At 43.5% G+C, this 25,334-nt stretch overlaps 2 protein-coding genes and 1 long non-coding RNA gene across 4 annotated transcripts; 1 reads left to right on the plus strand and 2 right to left on the minus strand.

The window, feature by feature from the left end:
- Nucleotides 1-3,213: 3,213 nt before the first annotated feature.
- Nucleotides 3,214-7,842, plus strand: LOC133907124 (trihelix transcription factor GTL1-like). 2 transcript variants are annotated; one of them, XM_062349154.1, is made up of 3 exons: nt 3,214-4,289; nt 5,007-6,591; nt 6,720-7,842. In XM_062349154.1, the coding sequence occupies exons 1-3, from the start codon at nt 3,904-3,906 to the stop codon at nt 7,062-7,064; spliced, it is 2,316 nt and encodes a 771-aa protein (XP_062205138.1). In that variant the 5' UTR covers nt 3,214-3,903; the 3' UTR covers nt 7,065-7,842. The 2 variants fall into 2 exon arrangements, with proteins under 2 accessions (XP_062205138.1, XP_062205139.1); XM_062349155.1 differs by having other exon boundaries at nt 6,724-6,877.
- A 7,929-nt stretch (nt 7,843-15,771) lies between these two features.
- LOC133907945 (uncharacterized) lies at nt 15,772-21,882 on the minus strand. The gene is made up of 3 exons (XR_009908057.1): nt 21,555-21,882; nt 18,847-18,936; nt 15,772-17,681 (listed from the first exon to the last, which is right to left on the minus strand). It is a non-coding gene; the product is annotated as an uncharacterized LOC133907945 (long non-coding RNA).
- An 838-nt stretch (nt 21,883-22,720) lies between these two features.
- On the minus strand, nt 22,721-25,280 carry LOC133908027 (TATA-binding protein 2-like). Its single transcript, XM_062350163.1, has 7 exons — nt 24,966-25,280; nt 24,198-24,285; nt 23,923-24,045; nt 23,737-23,781; nt 23,557-23,649; nt 23,170-23,348; nt 22,721-23,066 (listed from the first exon to the last, which is right to left on the minus strand). Coding segments are annotated over exons 1-7 (681 nt in total). The 5' UTR covers nt 25,118-25,280; the 3' UTR covers nt 22,721-23,065.
- Nucleotides 25,281-25,334: the final 54 nt, after the last annotated feature.

Consider the following 25,334-nt stretch of genomic DNA (forward strand, 5'->3'; position numbering starts at 1 on the left):
TAACCGGAGTTATGATCCTACTACAAAAGTAGTTAAATTTGGAGAATTTTCATTTAAAATTTGTAAGAGATTTTTAGTTGAAACTAGTTAAAATGAGTTCTCTGTTATTTAATCTATGAGCACAAAAATCGGTGTGATTTTAGAAGTTCTATAAAGTCACTTTTTGAATTTATGAAAGAGGAGAAAAAATGGAGTTTTGAAGCAAAAACTAGCTAGCTTCTCTCGCCTCTCTACAGGAGTCACTATAGGAATTTGGCGAGTGGGAAGGCGAACACTAAGTTTGGCCAGCGTGCAGAGCCGGATGGCGATGTTACAGGGATGACCCGCTGTTTAGCTCTTCTGTTAGAGCTGTGCTTTTCAGTATTCTAACCAATTTTAACAATAACGAGCCGAATAGCTTTTCTACTGGAGATGATCCAAGGGAACCTAGCAAATCTGTGAAGCTGTACTACTTTGAGTATTTTAATGCATTAAGATAGCATTAGCCATACTAATATACTATGTGGTTAACGTGGTGACTTGGGAGGGTGCCTTTTACATCCCTCGAGGCATCATCAATCATTATCCTTCGCCCGGCAGATCATGGGTGATGCAGGTGGGATCGTGTGCCACCTGGAGGGGAAGATTCCTCTTTCTCTCACCCTTAATTTCAGCATATTACAAGCCTAGAGTAATGCTATACGCACCCAGGATGTCATAGTATCGTGCATGACCAGGCTCAAGCGTGCGCCAAAGTTTCTACTCCTCAGGAGAGCAGCACCAAACATTTCTATGCAACACAATATACCACGTCGTATATTACGTGTTATAGAGAGCCAAATAGATTATACAATAAAGGTTGTGTTTTCTAGATGAATACGCATTGAGCTCAAGATTTAGTTGTTTAAGACATACACCAATTTCTATCCCTAAGTTACGTCACGCATGCTTAGCATAGATTAACTGAAAATTCAAATATAGTCAGACAAGGAGATCCACACTATGTTTGTGTGAGTTGTACTGTTCATGTTAATGGAATGGTAAAAGGGCCTCGGCACATGTTTCATGCGCGATGCATATACCAATGTTCAAACCAGGGGCACGCTTAAAGTTTCTACTACGTAGAAACCTCCTCATTTATGCTAATGCATAGAGATATAGAATTGTATATAATGCATGCATATTCACCAGCAAAAAAAAAAAATTTAAATCGCTCAAAGTGTGGATTGTGCATGAGACTCCATCATTTATGTTGCAACTTATTATTCATGGATTTACTGGATGAATAGTATAAAACCAAGAACATAGCTTAAAGTTAATATAACATTGGATCCAACATTTTTGTTATATTATTTATTTGGTAAATAATGCAAAAACCAAGAACATTTATTTATTTCATGGAAAAGGATACAATGACTCAGTAGCAATATAGTAGTTTTGATTATAAACGAGGTCCATCGATTGTTTGGGTATTTTTCTATAAAAACATACCACATGCATCACGTATATATATAAAGCATATTTGGTATTTTCGGAAGTATGTACTCTCATATACGTATCTCATAACATAGAGAGTATCTCATATGATAAATGGTGTGTACATGCGACATGTAAGTATATAAAATCATCCAAATGGTATGTATACTTTTTTAGGTGGTTTGTACATATTTTTTTAGTATATTACATTTTATATATAAATATGAAGGTATTATCAAAATCTATTAAAATTGAGAGACTTCTTTTCAATTTTTTCATGTAATTAATATTGAAGTATCTTAGAATGAGTATATAAGTATACACATAATGATAGAAGAGTATATACAGTTCATTTATATGGTATATCATATTAGGAAGTATATACTCCCGAGAGTACAAACTAGTTTTCCTATATATATATATATATTGAAACCAGGAGATGGTGCATCTACATTTATACCATTGGATATGATGACACAACAAATCATGCATGGTTTTTAAATACTACATCATACATGTATTTTCAAGATGAAAAAAACATTGAAAATGTGCAATGAGGCTGCAGCACATTACATTTATGCCTATGGATAGATTGACATAACAAATCATGTGTAGATGACTTGAAGATATAGTAATATCTAGGTACTGCTCAAAATTTTTGATGCAACAAACATGTGCAAAAATATGGAAATTAAGGGTATCATTCAAAGTTTTGACTTTTGATTTTATAAAATCCATGCATGGACAAAGATGCAGTGAACAGGCTCCTTGATATAGGAAATTGATTTGTACAAGGCACATCTTTTGTGGATTATGGTACCAATATCTTGTGACCATAGCAGCGCTCTAATTCAACTCTCTATCCTCCGTGTTCTAAAAAATTATTCCCATGTGAAACGAAATAGCAACCCATACATTAACTTATGCATAGGAATAATAATTGGGTGGTTAACTTAATTAATCACCCAGATTTTTTTGCCTAGTCATTAAAAAAATGCCACATGAGCATTTATTACCTGGAAAGTGAGGGATTAACCGCAAAATGCCAATTCATGGCCATTTCTGTACTCCTCTGTTCCAATTGGGCACACATCCAACCCCACCCACTAAACATGACACGTGGGCCTATAGAAGTCCTGACCCCACAAGGCAGTGGTAGCTCCGTGTGGGTCCCATAAGTGGGTTGGTTCGGGGAGCGTGGGGACGGGGTCCGCGTTAATCGCCGGGCACGTTCTCCGGAGGGCCCACATGACAGCTGTTATAATGTGGTCTTGTCTGCCTCTTCACACTCCTACTGCCTTTATTTTTTTTCCTTTTCCACTAACTAATTTTGTTGTGTACATCTAATAGTAAAAAATTAGTTTTGTAATTTAGTACATCTCTTATGATTTTGAATTATTTTCCTCTGTAAAATCAACCTCGGTGTAATTTTGCTCATTAGCTCAGGCTAGGTCACCGCTTGCACAGTACCAAATTGTTTCTTACCATTTTAATTTTGTTCTTGTTTAATATATTATTCCGAAGAAATATTTTGATGATGATTTCTACAATTTGCAAAGGCAATACACACTGAATTCACTACACTTTTAACTAAGGTAATCTTATGCATAACATATGACTAGATATTCTGTGTGAAAATAACTAAGATCGTCACAGTATCCAACACATTTCTCCATAGGGATTGAGGCAGGGGAGTTTTGTGTTCTTCTCCCTTTTAATACAAGCCTCCTCCTCCCCCTCCCCCTTCTATCTCAACCCACAGTTTCCAGCTCTCCGTTCCTTCCTCTCTCCCCCCCTTCACATGTTTCTCTCTCTACCATTTTCCCCCTACACCTCTCTCACTCCTCTGTCCTTTCGGTTTTAAGTAACAAGTTGTATTAGGCAGGCAGGGAGGTAAAGCCCACTGACAGCGCAGCATCTTGTTTGTTTTATCTCCCTCATCATCTCCACTCCATCTTTCTCTCTCCTGCAGCAGTACTCAACATTTCTCAACTTTCACTTCTCATCTTCTCTCTCCTTCACCCTACCCATCATCCTCCCCTTCATCACAGCTATCATATTCTCCTTCTACTTCTCTTTCTCTCTCCTCCATCCTCCCTATTATTTATTGCAAGCTTATTGGTGGTATCTTAATTCTTTTTCCCCTTCTCCTTTCTTCTCTTCTTCCTCCTCTTGCCGGAGTACATTTTTTTTGCCAGCCTTCTTGTACTAGTGCCTCATCCCCTTCTTCCCTTGCTACTTCCTCTTCCCCCTTTCTTTCCCTTTTTCCCTCTCCTCCTTTCCTCCTCCACTCTCTCTACCGCTGTCTGTCTCTCTCTCCTCTTTCCTGTTGTCCTTGCCTCCCATCTTTTTCACCCTCATGTACTGATCGTCTCATCACCTCCATTCCCCAGTGGTAACACCGGGCGACGTGCACGAGTGCGCGCGTGTGCGGGAGCAGGTGTTAACATGCAGCAGCAGCACCACCAAGGGGGAGTGGGAGGAGGAGGAGGTGGTGCGGCGCAGCAGTTCGGCGTGCAGCAGGTGGAGATGCCGCCGCCATTCTCGCCGGCCGGCGGCGCCGGGCAGCGGATCTCGCTGGCGGAGGCGCCGTCGCCCATCAACAGCCGGCCGCCGGCGCAGCAGTACGACGAGCTCGGCGCGTCCGCCGCCGGAGGCTTCGACGCCGAGGGCCTGGCTGCGGCGGCCGCCGGCGAGGAAGGCTCGAGCGTTGGCTCCGGGGGCAACCGGTGGCCGCGGCAGGAAACACTGGCGCTGCTCAAGATCCGGTCGGACATGGACGCTGCCTTCCGGGACGCCACCCTCAAGGGCCCACTCTGGGAGCAGGTCTCCAGGTAACACCACGAATCAGAATCACTCACCACGCGCGCGCCGGCGTCCCGGCTCGCCGCGGCGGCGGAATTCTCATCAGCGGAGTGCTGCATGAAATCTCGGCAGCCTCCGGGACCGGTCCTGGCGCGATTTGGCTAGATAGGCGTAGTTTATTAATTACTTAGCCAGCTAAAGAACACTTCTTTCCTAATTTTCCTTAACCATCCTCCACCAGAACAGTGACTTTTCCATTTTAAAATAACACGATATCGCTCTCCCTCCCCACTTTTTTCCAGAAAAAATTCCCCTCAATTTATCCATCTCTTTGATAAGAGTAAGTAGACGACGTATCGGTAGCAGTAGACACTAGACAGTAGCTGCATCCACACAAGCTTCAGATCCGGACGCATCAATCCAAAACTTATATTATCCCTTTGGTCTCTGAATTTTGCACAAAAAGATGGAATTTTTATTCCCAGTTTCTTTCTCGCCTGTGCATTCTTCTTGGGATTTACCACTGCTAGTGCTGCATGGATGTATGTGCACAAATGCCCTTCTTTATCTTTTCCATGGGTGCCCAAATCGAGTAAAATTTTACATGCATGCAACTTTTGTGTGAGGGCTACAGTTAGATGATGTGTGCGTGCAATTGTGGTAGTTGGTGGTGGTAGTACACCATTGATAAGGTAATTAAGGTTCTTGTTCTTGTTGCTAATGGCGATCGTTGCGGTGGTTGGCAGGAAGCTGGCCGAACAGGGGTACAGCCGGAGCGCCAAGAAGTGCAAGGAGAAGTTCGAGAACGTGCACAAGTATTACAAGCGCACCAAGGAGAGCCGCGCCGGCCGGAACGACGGCAAGATGTACCGATTCTTCACGCAGCTCGAGGCGCTGCACGGCACCGGGGCACCGGCGCCAGCGGCTCCCTGTCCGGTGGCGTCGCTCGCGCCGACGACGACAGCCGTTGGAGTATCTGGGCCCTCGGCCGTGCGGGTGCCAGCCGAGCCGCCGCCTGCCGGCGCGGGTTCGGGCATGCCGGTGACAATGGGCAACATGAGCTTCTCGACGTCCAACACGGAGGAGTGCTCGGATGAGGAGGACTCGGACGACGAGGGAACTGAGGAGCTGGGCGGCGGCGCGGACGAGTGCGGGAAGAGGAAGAGGCTGTCGAAGGGCGGCGGCGAGAGCGGACGCGGGAAGATGATGAGGTTCTTCGAGGGGCTGATGAAGCAGGTGATGGAGCGGCAGGAGGCGATGCAGCAGCGGTTCTTGGAGGCCATCGAGAAGCGGGAGCAGGACCGTATGATCCGCGAGGAGGCGTGGCGGCGGCAGGAGATGGCGCGCCTCGCGCGCGAGCAGGAGATCCTCGCGCAGGAGCGCGCCATGGCCGCCTCCCGCGACGCCGCCGTCCTCTCCTTCATACAGAAGATCACCGGGCAGACAATCCCGATGCCGTCCATCGCCGCGCCCGCCATCAACGTCATGCCGCCGCCGCCGCCGCATCCGCAGCCGCCGCCGTCTCAGCCGCACCCCACACTCATCACCCCCGCCTCGCCAGCCCCGCCGCCATCGAAGCCACCAACTTTGCAGACTCCACCGTCACAACCACAGCCCTCGCCTCAGCCGCAGAAGTCGCCAACGGCGACGCCGTCGCAAGCGCCACCACCGCAGCAGCAAAGCACGGACATTGTGATGTACGACGCCCCGGGGAACGACGGGTCCGGTGGCGGCGCGACGTCGTCGCGGTGGCCCAAGGCGGAGGTTCACGCGTTGATCCAGCTGCGGAGCAACCTTGACACGCGGTACCAGGAGGCCGGGCCCAAGGGCCCTCTCTGGGAGGAGATCTCCTCCGGCATGCGGCGGATGGGTTACAACCGGAGCTCGAAGCGGTGCAAGGAGAAGTGGGAGAACATCAACAAGTACTTCAAGAAGGTGAAGGAGAGCAACAAGAAGCGCCCCGAGGACTCAAAGACGTGCCCCTACTTCCACCAGCTCGACGCGCTCTACCGCAACAAGGCGGCGCTCAGCTCGTCTGGCGGCGGGGCGGCGGTGCACGCCATCGCATCGTCAGCACCGCAGGAGCCAGTCACGGTAACGGCCGCGGCGCCCATCTCGCAGACGCCGCCACCGCAGCCTTCCCAGTCCCAGCACGCAGACAAGAACGGCGGCAGCAACGCCAGAGCCGGCAACGGGAACGGCACCGGCGCGTCAGAGCACGGCTCCAGCGGAGGCGGCTCCGGGGGCATGCAAATGCAGGAAAGCAACGGCAGTGTCGCCGGCAGGTTCTTCGGCGAAGGCGAAGGCGGCACGGCCTCGGCGGCGAAGAAGGTAAGCCAGCCAGACATACACATGCATGTGCGTTCTTGGTGCGGCCTTAGCTAAACTGCACGTACATGTGGTACCTGCTGTTCGTTTTGGTGATCCAATGCTGATTGCATAACGCTGCACATTTAAAGCCAGAGGACATCATGAAGGAGATGATGGAGCAGAGGCAGCCGCAGGCGGTGGTCAGCAGCTACAACCGAATCGACGGCGCGGACAGCGACAACATGGACGAGGACGACGACGGCTACGACGATGACGACGACGACGAAGACGACGATGTCGACGCCAACAAAATGCAGTACGAGATCCAGTTCCAGCAGCAGCAGCACCACCACCAGCAGCAGCAGCATCAGAACGTCGTCAGGCCGAACGCCACCGCCTCCACCGGCGGTGGCAACACGACGGGCGCCGCCGCTCCCAGCGCGGCGGCGGCCGCTACAACAACAGCAGGATCTTTCTTGGCCATGGTCCAGTGATCGATCCATCGGAACCCAAACATTAATTCACCCTGGTGACTCTTCTTCTCAATGGCTTCTTCTCTCTCCCGTACCATTTGTATCTACCTACCTGTCGCCTCCATGCTCGTCCATATCTCTACACCTCAAAACCTAAAACCTCAAGAACTCTTCCCCTCCTCGAAGCTGCGGCAATTCTCCATTCCTCATGCACGTAGCAACACCTCGATCCATGTCGTCGTCGACATTGCTTCTACTCATCCTCCTCCTCCCTGTCCAAGCTAGAGATCGAACTAGCTGCATCCATTTCTTGATTCGTTTCTGTGTTAAATTACAGTGGTCGCGTCTTAGGTGTTACAGTAAAAAAAATGGCGCTGTGGTTATTTATTGATTTCTTGTGGTAATTAATAAGAACCCTCAAGCTTGCGGGGCTCACGGAGAGGTTGAATTGGTGCGGTGAAAACGGCAGGTGAAGGCGGTAATAAGAGCTCGATCGAGAGAACATGCAGACAAGGTGAGACAAAAAAAAAGCAGATGCTGGTGCTTCGGTAAATTTTGTGCATGTGGCTACTACTCTACAGTGGCATGAACAAGAAGTCAAGAGCCGGTGCTGGTGCATGCGGGATTTTCCCCCCTTCCTTTTTTTATTTTTCTACCTTCTCTTTTTATTTTCCAATTAATTAAACTGTCCATTATGTATTACCTAAGTTTTTCTTTTTTTCTCAAACTGTTGTTACCGAACTTTTACAGTGTATACTTGAGACATATTATATGTTAAATTCTTGTTATTACTGTATCACGAAGTTCTTACGAGTGTGATTCTCTATGTCAACTGTCTTTCATTAAAAAAATATAAAGACAGATGTGTAAGATAAAACTACATGTTCAGTTCTGATTATACTCTAGGATCCAATGTGTAATTTATTGTAAACTTTTGGGTTTTAGATCTCATAAGGGATCTCCCCAAAATATCAACACTAACATGCCAAATTGGTATTCCTTTTGAGAGGTTGCCCTCACATGCATGCCAATACTAATATGCAAAAAGAAAAGGATCAAATCCAAAATCAGGCACACTGCTTCTCAAAGCTAATCTATAACCATGCATGAACAATAGCTTAATTATACTCAACAAAATAAAAATCTTAACGTAAAATCTTGATCAAATTAATTGTATATGAACTCAACCACGAGCGAGGCTATCTCTTGCGATGGTAGCCAACCGCCCAACCCGCCACAAACAAAAAATGGTATAGCATATAAGCTTGCGCTTGGCTGGCTTATACACATATTCACGTTATTATTTCGCCCCAACTTAAACGCCAATGCACATGGTGGTTGAAAAATCTCCTAGCCTCAACTCCTATACAACGAAACCCTAGTTCGATGTAGGATGACAAGCAAAAAGTTCTCGATTAATTGTTACACAAACAATTATTGAAAACTAAAACATATTCTACCCTCTACTTAATCTGCTCCTAGTACTTGAGATACTACTTATACCATATAAATATTTCATCTGAAAACTTTGAGATGCCTTGGAGCCAGGCGTCTGGGTTTCTAGTATACTCCTTCCTTTAAAAAATATAAGGCATATTTTATTTTGAAAAAAAAATCAAGTTTTATATATTTTGATCAACAATTAGTTAAATTATAAGTATATTTATTGTATAAAAATTATACAACCAAATTCATATTTTAAAACTCATTCAGACTATATTAGTTTTGTAGCCATAAGCTATATATTTTGTGAGAAAACAATAGTCTAAGTCTAACTTTGGAGACCAAGCCAAAACAATATACACCTTGTATTTATGAAACGGAGGGAGTACTCTCTTCGTCTTAAAATAGATGATGTTTTAAAGTTAAATACAAGTATTAAGGTGAAAGATAAAATAATCATATTATTCTCATTTAATATCATTTATTGTGTGCAAAATATGACTTGCATCGGGAAGTAAGTTACTTAATGAAGGGGATAAAATCAAAAAAAAATAGGCTAAAATTATCTCGAAATCTTAGAAGTACACAGAAGGAGTACGGTACTAGTTTTGGGGTGCAGCCGTGCGGGCAGAAGGTTGGAGCGGAGTGGCGTGTCGCCTACCATGAAAAGTTAAAAATGGCACCCACTATGGGATTGACGCCCCCCGTTTAGCAAATTCTATAAGACCCGGTCCAGAAAGACCCTCATAAGACTCTATTCATGATATTTATGGACCCTCGTAAGACTCCATTCATGATATTTATCTCGTGATTTAATAACTAGGTTGAAGAATAGAAAAAATAAGTAAATACATATCATCACGTGAAAGAGAATCTTTTATATTAGCGCAGTGGCTGCTACCTCCTCGAAACGGACGGATGGATTGGACGGCGCCTCGTGTTGTGTTGTTGCATCGCCGCTCATCTCAGCTTCAGGGTCTCTTCAGCTTCATGCATGCATGCATGCATGCCTCGATAGACTGAGAGATGCCTGCCTACCATGTACTGCTACTACTGGCCTACTGCACCATCTTACACTGCATCCTGCATCTGGATGCAACAGTCCGTACCTTCTTTCAAAGAAAATAGTAACATTGTGCCGTACTCTCTCCCTCTCTGTGTTTTCTTTTCTTTGGAAGAGTCTCTCTTTCTCTCTCTCCGTGCTTGGGCAATTAGCATGAGAAGAGATGGGCATGGCTCTACTTTCTTGTGGCTGCAGGCTGAATGATGCACATGAGAAGGTGAGAAGGGTACATGTAGGTGTAAAAAAAGAAGGGGGGAGGGATCAGACATGTTCAGAGGAGCCCACATTGCAGTCCTGCTTCCCCATCTTGCCCCCCTTTTGTTCTGTGTTTTTACCGCTGCTATTGACCTTTCACCTTGCCATGGTAAATCTAAGGTCCAATTGCCAAACGTTTTCCAAAAAAGAACTACAATTGCCAACCTCTTGATCTGTGTAAATTGTGAACCGTACCCACACATGGCATGCACGAGTTATGTGTACCTCTTGTACATGTAGCAGTGCAGAACTAGACTACCAGTGGTAACATCAGAATGTCACTCGTTCAGCGGTAACTAACGCTGGCAGCTTTTCTAATGATTAGAAAAGCTAGCCAAGCCATGCACACAAACTTCAAGAACTGAGCCAGAGACATTCCGAGCCCGGTAAATTTTACCTTTTCTCATTCCCATCTGTTGGATGCACACACTGGGATGGGATCCCTGGCTTCTCTCTTAGGCTCAACGAAAATCTCAAAACTCATGAGCTATATTTGCTTATGTTTGTTCAACTCAATTCGGTTCGTTTTAAAATTTAATGAGCCGAATTAGAGTTTTAGCTCGTTTAGATAATGAGTCAGCTCGCGAGTCGAATGAGTCAGGGTCATCGTCTGCATCATATCGCTTCTTTTCTATATAGTCATCAATTTGTTTATTGGTCATTTTCATTTTTGATGGAGAGACTTATCGCCAGTCTACTTGGCTTTCTACTGGTTAGCTCCTCGTTACAATGCAGCTCTTATATTTTTTTCTTCTATTTATCATTCTTTCAGACTTTGTATGTATAGACGGATATATGGGGAACATTGTTTTATATATTTTTTAGATTAATATTTTGTTCTAGTAACAAAACATATATAGGTGGATCTATCTGTTATTATGTTGTATGTGAGTTTAAAAAACTTTCAGAAAAGATTTAGTTTACAACAATTATACCTCTAATTAAACTATGCAAAGAAATATTGTACTTGTAGATATCATTACTATTGTTGTATGATTTTATCGATACATTTTTTAGTGTATATTTATATTCTTTTCATCCTAGTAACAAGCTGTCCCCTTAAAAAAAAGGTAACAAACTACTCGCGAGTCAATGAGCTGATTCTTGCAAGTCAAACGAACCGAACCGAGCTATCTTTTCTGCTCGTTGTATAAAATGTGCCAAACGAACCGAACTGACTCATTATCTAGCCCGGTTCATTACACTGTAAGCCGATTGTAAATGAACTATAAGATTTAGTGCTACAGTATACTGCCATACCTCATGAACAGTACCATCCCTACAATAGAACGCTGTATCATATCTCACTTAGTACTATTCCTCTCTAACTTCGGTGAGGAATTGGATCCCACTGACTGAGAGTTGTGCGTGGCAAAGGCAAACTCTCACGCAGAGCCTAGCTGCACAAGATTCTCTTGATGAGTGAGAGAGAGAGACGGTCATTCAGGTAGGAGCAGGGGCAGGAGTAGCAGTAAAAGATGGCGAGGGTACATGGTAAAAAGGTGAAAAAAAGCACGGCGTACGGATTCACTGGGCGGCAGCATGTGCGGTGACTCCACGGATCACGAGGCGCTGCTACTCCAGGGCGGGGCGGGGCGGGCAGGGGTACGAAGGCCCCGAGGGTTTTGGCTAGGCGAACACCCCAGAGTTACACAGGCCTCTCATGTTGGAGCTGCGATGAGGCGTCAGACTCTTCGGCAGCGCAATTGTGTGGTCACTAGCAAGTTTTAGCCACGTGAAATGTTACTAGGCTTAGACTCCATTTAGAATGCAACAATTTCTATTATTTTAACTGAATTATGTATTTTTTACTAAGTTAATGTGTAATTCGGGCGAAACTTATTCCTTTCGTCTATCAACATAAGACGTGTATTGATGGAGAAAGTCTTCAAAAGTGGATTTTAATCTTTAATTTATCTAATAATATATTGTTAATTGCTACAAAACAAACATAATCTTAAATGCACTTTGAATACGCATATATTGATGTAACTTTTGTACACTAAATATACATATATTTTGACTAGCTTTTGGTCAAAACTTGCAAAGTTTTATATTTCCAAATCAAAATACGGCTTACATTTATGAACGGAGAGGAGTAGCATATAAATTTGTGAAAATTATAGCATCTTGCCCACTCGCATGTTTTGGAGAAGTCTAAAAAAATTGAGAGCTATGTTAGATCATCTCCAATAGAAACTCTAAAAATCTATCCCATATAATACTATTACAGCATCCTCTATTTTTTATCTCCAACAGCTACCATATTTTCTACCTTCTATTACTCTCCTCCTCTCCTCGGATCCATATGCATATGCTAGCTACAGTGATGCATGAGCCGTATCCGACCGCAAATTTGTCAGCTCCCATCCCCGACCCGCTTCACTGTAGCATGAAAAAAGCAACTATACTGTAGCTGTTGGAGAGGAAAGCAAACGCTAGAATCGGCAAATCAAGTTCTACAGTATTTTGCGGCAGCGGATACCGTCTCCGTTGAAGACGGTACACTCTAAATTCATAAATATTAGAAATATTTGCGCAACCAGTTACGTAATGCAAACATCACGACCGTACCCGATACTCTATCCTGATCAGTACGTACTGGGGAGCAGGGATGTATGGCAGCAGAAGTACGGTTGCCCGCGCTCACGCATGCCAAGACTTTGAGCTCTTTCCAAACATCCATGCAATGCTAGATATGCTATAGCATAGCATAGCGTAGGCAACTCTTGGATCTACTCCTAAAGATAACGTTGTAAATTTACCACACTGATGGTCTTCAATTTTTTTTTTACCACACTGCATGCATGCACGCATGGGTCGATCTGGATCACTTGATCAGGTCATGCATGTGACGAGCCAGCAAGTAAAATCTAATCTACGATAGATTTTGAATGCTAGATCTCGATCCCAACTTCAGTGCTGCAATTCCAGCGTTTTTGAGGCCTCGAAATGCCTTTCTTTTCTCCTAAAGGAATTATAGCTTAGCATCCCCAAAGCAGGCTGATATTTTTGTGATTTGTTCTGGTCTTAAATTGATCGAGCAGATGGTACTTTGCATTCAGATGGTGGTCTCTAAGTTAGGTGATGCCGTTTAATCAATTTGGGGACCGTTTGATTACAGTCATCGGTTTAGTTAATCCTTGGATGTCTGTAGTTATACCAAGTGACCTTCTTTGTTTAATGCCTCACAGGTAGTTAACTGAAAGCGACACCTATATGATTGCATATACTCTATCCACTCATAAATACATGTCGTTTTGAAAAAAAGATTCTATCAAACTTTTAATTTTTTTTATTAACAATAGGTTTTAAAATATTTAGTTTGAAACCTTAAAATCATATGTATAGTTTTGTCTTGAAAATTCTTTCATAATATCACAAATTCAATGAATTTTATAAACATATTCTAATAGAAAATAGTAGTCAAATATATATATTGGAGAACATGTCTTATCCAAAATAACATGTATTTATGACCGTATGGAGTATTATCATTAGGTTAGGATGAACTGGCATTTTTGTCGATATCTAATTGATCCTCTGGCCAGCGAGGACATATATAATCACTTAATTGCCAAAAAATAGTAGTTCAATTTTTCATTTAACTTTGGAGCAATATAAAACCTCCTTCTGTTCATGGACTAAGGAACAAAATGTTAATATATGCAAGTGTGCAAATTAAAAAGGTGCTCCCTTTGTCATATCAGGCGGTGTACGTGTACATACGCATATATATTCCTACTATATATTACCACGTCATGCTTAAATAAAGAAATTTGTAGGATTGGATTCCTGTAGGAATTTGGTATATATACACGGTTTTACTATTTCATTTTCAAATTATGATCGATGTAAATATGTCATATCTTCACAAAATTTGATGGAGTTTAAACAAACCGAATACAATGTAATCTAACACGACACATGAATGTCGGTGCGAAGGAGGAGAGTAGCTAGGGTGCAAAGGGGGTAGGCATCGCATCGTGCGTCCTAGGGTGACAAACCGGTAAAGAGAAAAAAAAGGGCATCGTCCATAGTGCAAAAAAGGTGATGTTAAAATGATTGGGTCGCGACGCAAATGATAAGATCAAACCATGCAAACCAAAGCAAGAAAGAGATGCATTGGAAGCGATACAAGTGCGCAAGCATGAATTTCTTAATAGCTCTGTTACGCCGCCTGATAGCGACATCATGATGTGCCAGTTCCTTTTGATCTGTTATTATATATATTTTCTGAAATTACTTCCTCCAATTATAAATACATGTTGTTTTGAAAAAGATTTGATCAAAATTTTAAAACTTTAACTAACAATAGTCTTCAAAATATTTAGTTTGAAAACCTTACAAATATATATATATATATATATATATATATATCTTGAAAAATACTTTCATAATATCACAAGTTCAACAGATTTTATAAACATATTTTAATAAAAAATAATGTTCAAAACTATAAATTAAAGACCGTGTCCTATCCTAAATTATATGTATTTATAACCGGAGTGAGCACTTCGGTATTACCACATTCATTTCAGAATAGATGACGTTTTAGCGCTTCTACAATATTCAAAATACATGACGTTCTACGATTTTAAGGTAACTTTAGCGCAAGTTTTTTAATCTTACCCCCTCCATTAAATAACTTCATTCCTAATGTAAATTTCATTTCTCACGCAATAAATTGTATTAAAGGGATAAAATGATCATTTTGTCGTTCAACTTAATACTTATGTATAATTTAAAATATCATCTACTTTAATATCAAGAGGGTATTATACTGACACGACATAAATAAGACCCCGGAAAGTTGCGGCGATTCCATGCAGCTTTTCCACTGCAGCACCGCAAAGTAAAAATAAAGGGGAGGTGAAAGAAAAAGGAGAATAAAAGGGTCCCGCCAACGCCGGGAGCTATGTGTGTCGTGTTCTGTGGCGTCAGTGTCGCACAAAGCAGAATGCATGGCTGAGATTACTTGTGCGTGCGTGCATGGCAGCATCAGCTTGCACCAAGAATTACCAAAAGAAGCCTTCGAAATGAACATTTCGATTTACCCTTTAAAGGCCTGTCGCAGATCGAACCAATCAACTTGAGCAACGAGCAAGACAGAAGACAGAGTGATTTGGAAATAGACTCTTCCTCGTGAATACTCGGCTAGCTCGGCATATCAACTCATGTCTCAAGGCTCGGTCCATTTCGGAGAAGCCAGACTGGTATGGAGGGCATAGGCAGCATCGAAGGTGAAATTCTTTAGTTGGCTCATGCTCAATAAACGTCTGTGGACTGAGGCAAGGAGAAAACCGCATGGACTACAATCTGACGACTCTTGCACACACTGCTCGTAGCTATCTGAGCACATCGATCACACGATCCTGCACTGCACCTTGGTGCGTGAAATTTGGTGACGTGTCCTGGGTGTTCAAGTTTCGGAGGAGGACATCTCTATCTTGGACTGGTAGACTGACCTTCGCGGGCACGTGGCCACAGACCATCGAAAGGGCTTGACTCTCTAATCCTCCTCACTTGCTGGCATATTTGGCTATCACGCAATGACATCGTCTTCAACAATCGCCGCATCTCGTCTGACTCCCTGGTAGCCCTCATCTGTGAGAAGGCCGCACGATGGTGCACTGTCGGTGCAAGGAACCTCCCCGTTGTATTGGAGTGTGCGTAGTTTCAATTCAGTTCTATAGATGATGCCGATTTCAAGGGTTTTTAGTTGATTCCTTTCTTGTATAAGTTCTTATAGGACACTTCTGGAACATGGCCTGCTAATGGTCATGGTGTACGACTTGATATCAGTTCTATCTTCTTAATACAAATATGCGCAACTTTTCTGCGTATTTGAGAAGAAAAAAAAAAGCCTATCGCATGCTACATGATAGTATCCTATGAAAGCCCTAAGAAAATTATGTACTAATCAAGACAAAACAAAGAGAACAAATTATATATATCTTTCGGTGATGCCACATTATGAGGATGTAGATTAATGAGAGCTTTTACAATAACCATACGTATCAAAAGATCGAATCTTGAAGCGTCTTTCACGGACAGAAAAATGGGTGGAATAATAGAATTATTCGTGCCAATTATAAATAGCAATCCCCTATATCATAAGCCTTTTTACATTCCAAGCTATTTCTAAAACAGCACATTAACTTTGTACACACTAGAGGGAGTAGTGATTATGGTCCACCAGCACCTACTGCGTGCCGGTGAGTCGCGGTGATCGATAATGGTCCAGCGAAACACACATGGTCCCGTGTTGCTGGCGACCAATATCTAAGCATCCCCCTCCCCCCTGTCCTCTTCAAGCTTGCAAGTGACTAATCAAGCTGGACCACGTACCAGAGTTAGCCATAAGCCTCGCATACCTCGATCGAATCACATGCCGAGACGTGACTCCTAAGCTCGCAGAATAATTAGAGCTTGCGCCTGAAGGAACAGCATCCCAGCAAATCAGAGCCTGGATTCCCTCTCCCTGCCTGTCCTTCAACCTCTCCTGATCTTACTTACCCAAGCGCGTAGTTAACCGCAGATTAAGCTGGCCTTATTAGAGAAAAAGGAAGCTTCTTTCTTGGGAGAAAAGACTGCAGTGGCTTTAGGCTGTGCCTGGGAGGACCATTCTGTTGCAGCAAACATCCAAGATTGTTCTGTCCAAGATAGGAGCTGTCATTAATTGGCTCGACATGTTAACTTTTGCCAACTGTTGGGCCCTCTATAATCCCTGGTCGTGTGTGGTGTGCATCTGTACAAAGCTATATGATGCACTCCATTAACCTTTTTAAGCTGCATGCACCTACCCAACAAGTGAAGTTAGGACCAACTGTTGACAGCAATGCTTCAACGGCCACAATGAAACATAGCCGGCCAATTTGGTAGTCCACGATAACACCGGCCTCCTGATACCATCAGAATACCAGATTGTAGATGTTTATACTCCAATATCTGGCGCCACTAATCGGTAAAGCACAGTGGATGCAACACAAAGATAGCAATCTTGCATAGAAATGTTGATGTACCTCGCTCAACGTTTCTCAGAAAGGTGCCAGACTGGTGCCACTAGGTGAAGGTGAGCAAATTGAAGAGCTGACCATTGGCCTGGGAACTAACCGGACACTGATGTAAAAGTATATCTGAGCTGGACCAAAGCAATCACCAAACTTACAGATAGGCTTTGATCTCCAAGTGGCTGTTGTCTTTGACACCTCTGAACTTTCATAATGACAAAATTTGGCTACACTTGAATAAGCTTCCTGCCCATGTGACAATCAAAGCTGTGAACTTCCTTCTGGTTAGGTTAAAGTGCCATCTTTCAACGTTACATGGTTTTACTGCAAAGATTCCCCATAGGTACCATCACATAAAGAACATACTTGATGAGATTGTCCTTACAGAGCAAGAGAAAGTGACCAAAACGTCATATATAGTGCTAGTCAGAAGTCCATTTCACCTGAACATGCTTAGTTACCTGTAGAGTAAGGTGGATATTTCTGGTGTTACTGCTCTGGTTGTCTGTCATGCCTTATGATTCAGTGAGCGAACCAAAGCTGTAGTGCATTAGAAACTCTTCCAGATATCCAGTTCATTAGAACGGTGGAGAAACTTTATGCAATGAGTAGAAGTCGCTGTCGCTGGCAACATGTACAAATCTTTTCTCTGCGACCATAGCACGCAAGGTCTCCCCTTCAGTAGGAAATAATAGGACAACAAGTTGCCCAAATACTTCAAACTCAAAGCTGACTACCTGGTAGCTTTTGGGGAATCAGTTTGATTCACTTTGTTAAAAACATAAACTCAATAAATTATCACATCTCAGAGAATGAATTCTCTTCCCCATTGGCCACGAGGATGACCATCAATCGGAATAGGATCTGCAAAAGCAAAATGGAAAAAAAAAGAGGAAATAGTAAAGCTTTCATTTCTTTGGTTGCTAATAGAGGTAGGAAAAGGGTAAGAGATGTAAAGTCGAAGTGAAGGAATTATGAGTTGTTGTTAGTTATTCCCTTGCCAGAGGAGTCCAGCCAATAGTGAAAGCTATACACAAATACACACTATACAACATGGAGAGACATGGCCCCCATGTTATCCCGTGCAACCCCTGTTCCCCACTTGAGCCCTCCCGTTGCACATGGCCTTGTAACCAACCATTCCAGCCCTCTCCCATAGTTAACATTGCCATGGGACCCCCTTCCCTCACAGAACAATTATCACCACCTTCCTTTCTCCGTTCCTTTGTACCCTACTACCCTATACTTCTGTGTTCAAACAGTGCTTTATTTTAAGTATGGTATGGTGCGGCAATATCTCTACTATAATAAAAGAAATTCGTGACGGCATCCAATCAGAGGCTTTCATGAACTATTTGCTTGCAAAAACTAGCCTTGTTATGAACAGGATCTCAGCTACAGGATACAAAAGTTCCAAGCAAATTCATAGGTGCTAAAAATGCCAAACAATTGCAAGATTAGGGAATCTTTAATCAGCATCTAGTACGAAGTGTTGAGACTTGAGTTCAGTAAGTCCAGAGCTGATGTTGAAGATAAATATTCCATATTGGTGGGCTCCCAGTTCTTTAGAAAGCAAACATGTTTTATCATTTCACTTTGATTCCTATCTATACCATCATTCATTGTCAGGCCAATCTTGGAGGTGTCATTCTATCATTTAGTAAGATATGACAAACGTATTTGGGCTAGCGGGCCAGGTGATTAATTAGTTTACTCCAGGGTTGGCTTTAGAGCCCAAAAGAGAATTGAACACTATAGTAGGAACTGCGATAAATTATCTTGATGCCATTGAAATATAGCAATCTACTGTTCACTGATAGGAACGTATGAGCATAAAAATTCTTGCAACTTCCCAGCCATACGAGTGGGCCTTTAAGGGGCCATTTTCACAGGCCATACTTACAGTTGCACAACTTTGGTTGTGATAATGTAAATTAGAAGCTAGATAAGAAATCATCGAGCTCACATATATCCATTAAAGGAAACCTTTTGATCATCGCTGCATAGGCCAAAACAGGAAGATGCTCACCAAGTTGGGCCTCATGGATTAATATAGCAGAGTTCTGATATGAAGCAAACAGCTGCCCAAAAAGCAGATGCCAGTCTTAAGATTCTTCACCTGAAATAAACATTTGGACAGCATTGAGGTATAAACTCAGTTCATTAGAACAGATGAAAATAAATAAATCGTTGTAAAGATGGCATCATATCATGTATGATAAATTGTTATTTGATCATTACATTTATCTGTCTTGACTCTTTACAGTATATTGAGTTTGTACCAGATGCTTGGCATTCAGAAGCTCAATACTGGAAGCAATGAGCACAATTCTACCACAGAGTTTGCAATCAGCTCTAATGGAATCAGTAGGAACAGCCAGGCAATTTCTTTATGTCTTTAAGAGATCAAAAGTAAGCACAGAATAGCTGGATAAGAATCGATGTCCAGAAACTATTATATTTGAGTTACACACAGTCATCCTCCTTATCCTAAGTTATGCATATGTCACATCAAACAATACAACCCACCCTTTCAATCATGGTCAAAAGGATATTTCCTTCAAATAAATTATCCTTGCTTCACCCGACATAACTTGCCTTATGTGCCAAAGCCTGCATAAGCTGCTTTAGATAAGAATGAAAGAAACCTTACATGTCCTATAACAATTCGATTACTGACCTAAAAAAATGTTGGATGTCATACGGTGCAAGCTGGGTATGATCACAGCAGGATTGTTCAAGAACAGAATAATCATTCACTCACATCGATTTAATAACCATCCTAGAAAGAGTTTCTAACACATTGAAGAGTTCATGCCCAGAAATGCAGTCATCTTTGAACAAAAACTGCCAAATTTCCAACTTTGGCAAAAGAACTTCAAGGAGGAATCTCTGTTGCAATCCCACAGATTTAAAGAAGACAAAAGACCTGAGTTTTTGGACTGGATTTCTTCTTTTTTTCAACTAGTTCTTCTGCGCTCCTATTCTTGAGTTGTTGCTTCCTTGTACAGTCTGGGGGCTTCCCTTCTTTTTGGTTTTTGTTGTTCTTGTACAGTTCTTTCCTTTTATTTTTAATATATATCTTCCATAGTAGGGGTTTCCTCTACTGTTAGCCCCCCTCAAAAAAAGAGTTCATGCACAGACATGTCATTGTTTTCAATGCTTTACATAGATTTGCAAATCAGGGATATTACAATTAAGAATGATACTGAAATCTGAATAGCTCCTAAATCAATTCTGCAGAAAAGATGTCCGGAAAGAGACTAGTTGTTACTTCTGATAAGTTCCTAAGCATATTTTCTCATTATTCATTTGATGGAAAGTTTTTTGTTGAGTTCAGCACAAAAGATGTCCGGAAAGAGATGTACTAAGCATAAGCTGGAAAACACTGCGAGCAGACATGAATTCAACTGCCAAAAAACAGGGAATGGATAGCTCATTGACTCAAACTGAAGTGTGTGCTCCATTAGGGAGGAACATCATTGCAACGCTTTGTACTTCGGTACTTCACCATTCATCTAAAGGAGCAAAATAAAACTGGGTAGGACAATTGGACAAAGGTCCTAATAAACTTGAATAAAGAATGGTTTGTGTCCAAACTATAACATAAATTAAAGTACTACCTTGGTTTAATTAATTTTGCACGACCCTTTTTTGAAAAACCCTTCCAGGTTAACCACCACATATTGGACCGTATTTGCTTGCCCCATCAGTAAACTAAGGCCTTGCAGTGTTGCATGGAGTACATAAAGAGCTTCCATAGTTATTACAGGAGTTGAGCACCACTACCATCGATATATGGGTCAGATGCTGCTGCACCATGTTACTTGCTTGTTACTGCTTCTTTTTGTAGTTTTCTGTTTTGGAGATGAGACCTACCATCCAATTTGATTGAGCTAATAGCCTAATACTTTGAAAATGTTGATACAGGACAACTAATTTGGAAATTGGGAGCCCAATGCCTTTTTTTTCAAAACATTTGCTATTGCCACAATCATAAAACAAACAAATATGTAGAGGCAGAGCTTTCACAACGGCAGAGTATTGTGATATTGTCATCAGTTCATCACCAAAACTAAAATTACAACCATGAATAGTTGGACAGTTTCAGTTATTGTGATCGATAGTACATTTTGATGAACTGTTGAATGTAACTATACAGATCTCAGAACACACTGAAAAGTTTCAGCATATCATTGCCAAAGTGGTAAAGTCAAGAAACTGTTAGCCCGGATTGGCTCCCAATAGTCTATTAGAACAAGCAAATAAACATTACCGCAACATATGCCAATGACTAAAGTTGAGATAAGTTTTCACATCACAATATGGTTAGCAGGCGAACCAAGGTATCGAGCTAAACAAACAGAAAACGTTGCGTGCCAAAGCATGTTTGTTGTACACCAACTATGTTTGAATCCATTCTTTAGCTAATGTTTTCCTGAGGTCCAATACATAAGCACAAATGTGCTTCACTTGGCATACTCCCGTTGTACATAACCTGCAAGGCTGCAACTACTATCCATGTAGGGTCAACCAACAAACAATTTACAATTGAACTAATCTGACTGTAAGGTAGTAAAAATGTAGGGTCAATCATTAATAAGCACAGGCACAGATAACAGTAGTTAACCGTCGATCCCCCGAGCCCACAACAAAGGTAGCCAAAGCCATCCATCAGTCACCACAAAAAAGGGTGAACCGCATGATGATCCAGAGACGGGTGAAATAATCACTCACACCGCGAGACGAATGCCATGATGCGGTCACAGGACCTGCGCTGCGCAATCAACGAAGATCAGCTTGACGCACCCAGTCCCACCCGTGGCGGCGGTGGCTGCCTCGCGCGAGGCCCGTAATGTGGATTACGTCGGGGCGGCGTCCACTCCCTTCCTCTCCGGCCGCACCGAATCGAGCCGAGAGGAAGGGGGTTAGATGGCGAGGAGGAGGGCGAGCGAGGGGAGCTCGCCCGCCCGCGTGCGCGCTGGCCGTGAGGTTGGGGTGGCAGTGTGGCACGGCGCATGCCGCGCCGCGAGCCGATGGTCGCGTGGAAGCCGTGGGCGGTGGGCGTCCCAGTGGGGGCGGCCCGGCGGAAAGGCCCGCCCTGGCTGCAGCTCGGGTGTTTGGTTCGTGGGTGCGGCGGCTGTTGTACTGTGTCGGCACGGCGGGCCGCGCGTGGAAAGGTTGAAACGTAACACGCAGGAGGACCGACGGGCCAGTGGGCTCTAGATTCGGTCGGCCTGGTCACCTAGGTCCAGGTGGTGAGTTCTGCTGGGAAGTTCACTTGGAAAAGGTCGATCAGCCCACTCATCTAAAAGACTAAACCGATAAGCAATGATAGATAATTCACTTATATTTTAGGGATATTGTGATAATAGCGGCAGATCAAACAAGAACTTGATGAAACTCACTACTTGAGTGACGAAAGTCACTTAGCTTCTTTAATAGGGCTTGCCAAAGAACCCCTCCGGGCCCCGGGAAGAGGAAGAAGGAGATAGAGCAAAGGTCTCCTCTTTCTGTCCGCTCTTCCCGGCATGTAGAGATCTGATTGGGCTTATAGTTTAATTGGTTGAAACGTACCGCTCATAACGGTGATATTGTAGGTTCGAGCCCTACTAAGCCCATCTGACCTGCTTAATCAATGACTCCGGTAGTCACCTGAACCACTCTCTCGGATAGCCCATATTTTTTTCTCATTGAGCTGTATGTAACAGACAACTCATCCAAAAGTCTAAAATAATTAGAAATAGTAGACAATTCTTCTTAACCCCAATTCTGTTACAGAGGTTGGTGGAAGACAGATTACTGAATTATTATAATTTGAGAGCTAAATTGTACAATTCAACTTTTATAATCTAATCTGTTTGTTTCAGCTTACAGATTGTAATCATAATCTACGCCCTCAATTCCTCTCAGCAGCATCTATGTAATGTACGAACATATTAACATGATTCAAGACGCATTGTTCGTAAGTCATCACCATGCAGTTATCCAGGACACTATATCACACCGTTTACACGCTCTTTCGTTTCGTGGAATAGTGGCGGTCAGATTTGGTTACACGCTCTTTCGTGGAACAGTTGCCTTACCCTCCTATCCCCTCGTCCTCCAAAGAACAAAAGTTAAAGAGCGTGGGAAAAAATTCAGGCGCCAGCGGCCTGCGTCTAAGAATTCTGGCACCAAGGTCCTGTTATGTACAGTGCTGAAGCATACGAGGTGTTTGCGCCATTGGGCAGATGGACCTTCTCCTCTCTGTTGATGCAACAGGAATTCGTGTCAGATATATACCATGAGAAATAAAAACCGGCTTGTATATCTCTGCTATGGGTAACAAGAAGCAGTGTGGTAGGCTTACCAATAATGCTGCTGTTTCCTGAACTGGGTCAGCATCGGGTAAATGTTCTCAAAGGCGGTGTATATCTCTTCGCGCGCCTTAGCTCCAGTGAGGACAACCTTGCCAGAGACGAAGACGAGGAGCACGATCTTCGGGTCCGCCATTCGGTAGATCAGCCCAGGGAAGATCTCCGGCTCGTACTGTCAAACATCAAGCGAACAACAAGTTAATCAAGTTTTCAGGTGAATGCATGCATTGTTTCCAAGGGTGGCCCAAGGGGAGACAAACTAGACCAAGCTAGGATAAATGTAATGCTCGATGAAGTGTAGACATTTCACAGGTTTTGAATTGAACAAAGGATCCAGAACCAAGCTCTGGATACTGCAGATTGGACAGCTACAAACTTACACGGGAAAAGATGCCACTGATCAAAGCAAGGCCCTCCAGACGAATAGGAAATTTGACGTCACATGAGCCGACCATATTCTGGATCTTGAAATCCTGCTTGTCACCAGAAACCATTGTGTCAAGGGGAGAAATCAGGAAATCATGTTCTGAATGAATGAATCGAAGTGACAAAAGCATTACCTTGAACTGAGCTGGGAACCCGATCTTTTGGATGATCCGTGCATACTGGAATAGGAAAAAAAGATCAATATCACATAAAAGCTTGTTACGTATCACAATTCAGATAAAATACTAATTAGGAATTTAGGATCCATCAACAGTTTGTTCCTGCACATGGAATGATGTAACATGATTATTGGCTTTTACCTTCCTTGCAGCAAGCTTTGAATGGTCTTCGCTCTTTGCTCCAGTGCAAACCATCTTCCCTGAAACAAATACCAGTGCTGTTGTCTTCGGCTCCCTTATCCTCATGATAACCGCAGCGAAACGCTGTCAAAACGATATTAAAGGTATGGTGAGATTCCAGTTAATCGACGAGTACGCTGTCAAAACGATATTAAAGGTATGGTGAGATTCCAGTTAATCGACGAGTGTAATAGATAACTAAACTTGACAAAAAGCGTAAGCAGACAGAATTATACTTTTGGGTTGTACTCTGCATTACGAGCCCTGTTAGCAATCATTTGCAGATCCAAGGTGCAGTCTAAATTGACTGTTGAGACAATGTTCCTGAAAATCAAACAAACGACTGGTTAGAACTCGGAACTCTATTGTAAACTGAGCAGCAAGGCACCAATGATACAGCAATCCTTTATCAATCGGGAAAAATTCGTCATCGCAAAGCAACAGGTAAATATGCCAGTAACTATTTTACGGCCATCTCAAAATTCAAGAACTATCTCGTGCTAGTTCCTTCTGGTTAAACATATTGTTTCATTCTCCCCCATCATCATGTACCCGAATCACACAACTCGCATCTCCCGTATTTTAAGAAGGTCACGGTTGCACATTGCAACTACTCGATTCTGTATACATACTTCTCAAGATTCGACCCAAAAACGTTCTAGAAAACGGAAATTCAAAAGGTGATCGTCGACCGAGAAACCAAGAATACAAATCCGAGTCAAAAACCCTGGCTGGATGAGACACCAATTGCCCCCTCACGCAGCACGCAGCATCCCAAATCGGTTCCCAATTTCAGCAGACGCCACTGCTCGTATCCAAACCAACGCAAATCCTAACAGATCAAACCAAGAACCGGCACGATTAACTCCACGTCTACAAACCCCGCCGACGATTCCATACCTAAGAACGCCGTCCAATTACGGTCCCGCGTTTAAGTTTTAATCACGCACAGCGCAAGCGCGCACGCATCATCCGATATGATCACGGCGGGGACTCAGACTCACTGGAGGGTGGGGACGATGCCAGAGGGGTGCGTGCCGCGATCCACCACCGGCTCCTGCGCCCGCGCCGCGGCTCCTCCTCCTCCCCACGCCCCGCTCCCGCTCCTGAGACCCAGCCCCAGCAGCGTCGGATCCACCCCCGCCGGCGCGGCCATGGCTCAGCGGAGGAGTCGGAGCTCGAAGGCAAACGGTTTGAACGGGGGCGGGTTTTATACGGAGGAGAGACGAGCGAGAGAGAGGGCTGGACGTGCGGCGGCGTTGATTGGATCGGGCGCGGACGGGCTAGGGTTTGGATTTGGTTGGGTAGTTGTTCGCTGGTTGGTTGGCTACGAGGAGAGAGAAGGCGACGTGGGTCTCTGGGTTTATAGGCGG

Source organism: Phragmites australis, chromosome 24 (assembly GCF_958298935.1).
Source record: "Phragmites australis chromosome 24, lpPhrAust1.1, whole genome shotgun sequence".
NCBI lineage: Eukaryota > Viridiplantae > Streptophyta > Magnoliopsida > Poales > Poaceae > Phragmites > Phragmites australis.

Excerpts from the sequence above, each read along its gene's own strand:
- LOC133907124 (XM_062349154.1), top strand. The coding sequence starts at position 3,904 with ATGCAGCAGCAGCACCACCAAGGGGGAGTGGGAGGAGGAGGAGGTGGT. Across the intron at positions 4,290-5,006 it reads CTCTGGGAGCAGGTCTCCAG|GAAGCTGGCCGAACAGGGGT; the intron begins GTAACACCACGA and ends GGTGGTTGGCAG. Across the intron at positions 6,592-6,719 it reads CGGCCTCGGCGGCGAAGAAG|CCAGAGGACATCATGAAGGA; the intron begins GTAAGCCAGCCA and ends GCACATTTAAAG.
- LOC133908027 (XM_062350163.1), bottom strand. The coding sequence starts at position 25,117 with ATGGCCGCGCCGGCGGGGGTGGATCCGACGCTGCTGGGGCTGGGTCTC. Across the intron at positions 23,782-23,922 it reads CAAAGCTTGCTGCAAGGAAG|TATGCACGGATCATCCAAAA; the intron begins GTAAAAGCCAAT and ends TTCCTATTCCAG. Across the intron at positions 23,650-23,736 it reads GGTTCCCAGCTCAGTTCAAG|GATTTCAAGATCCAGAATAT; the intron begins GTAATGCTTTTG and ends GGTGACAAGCAG.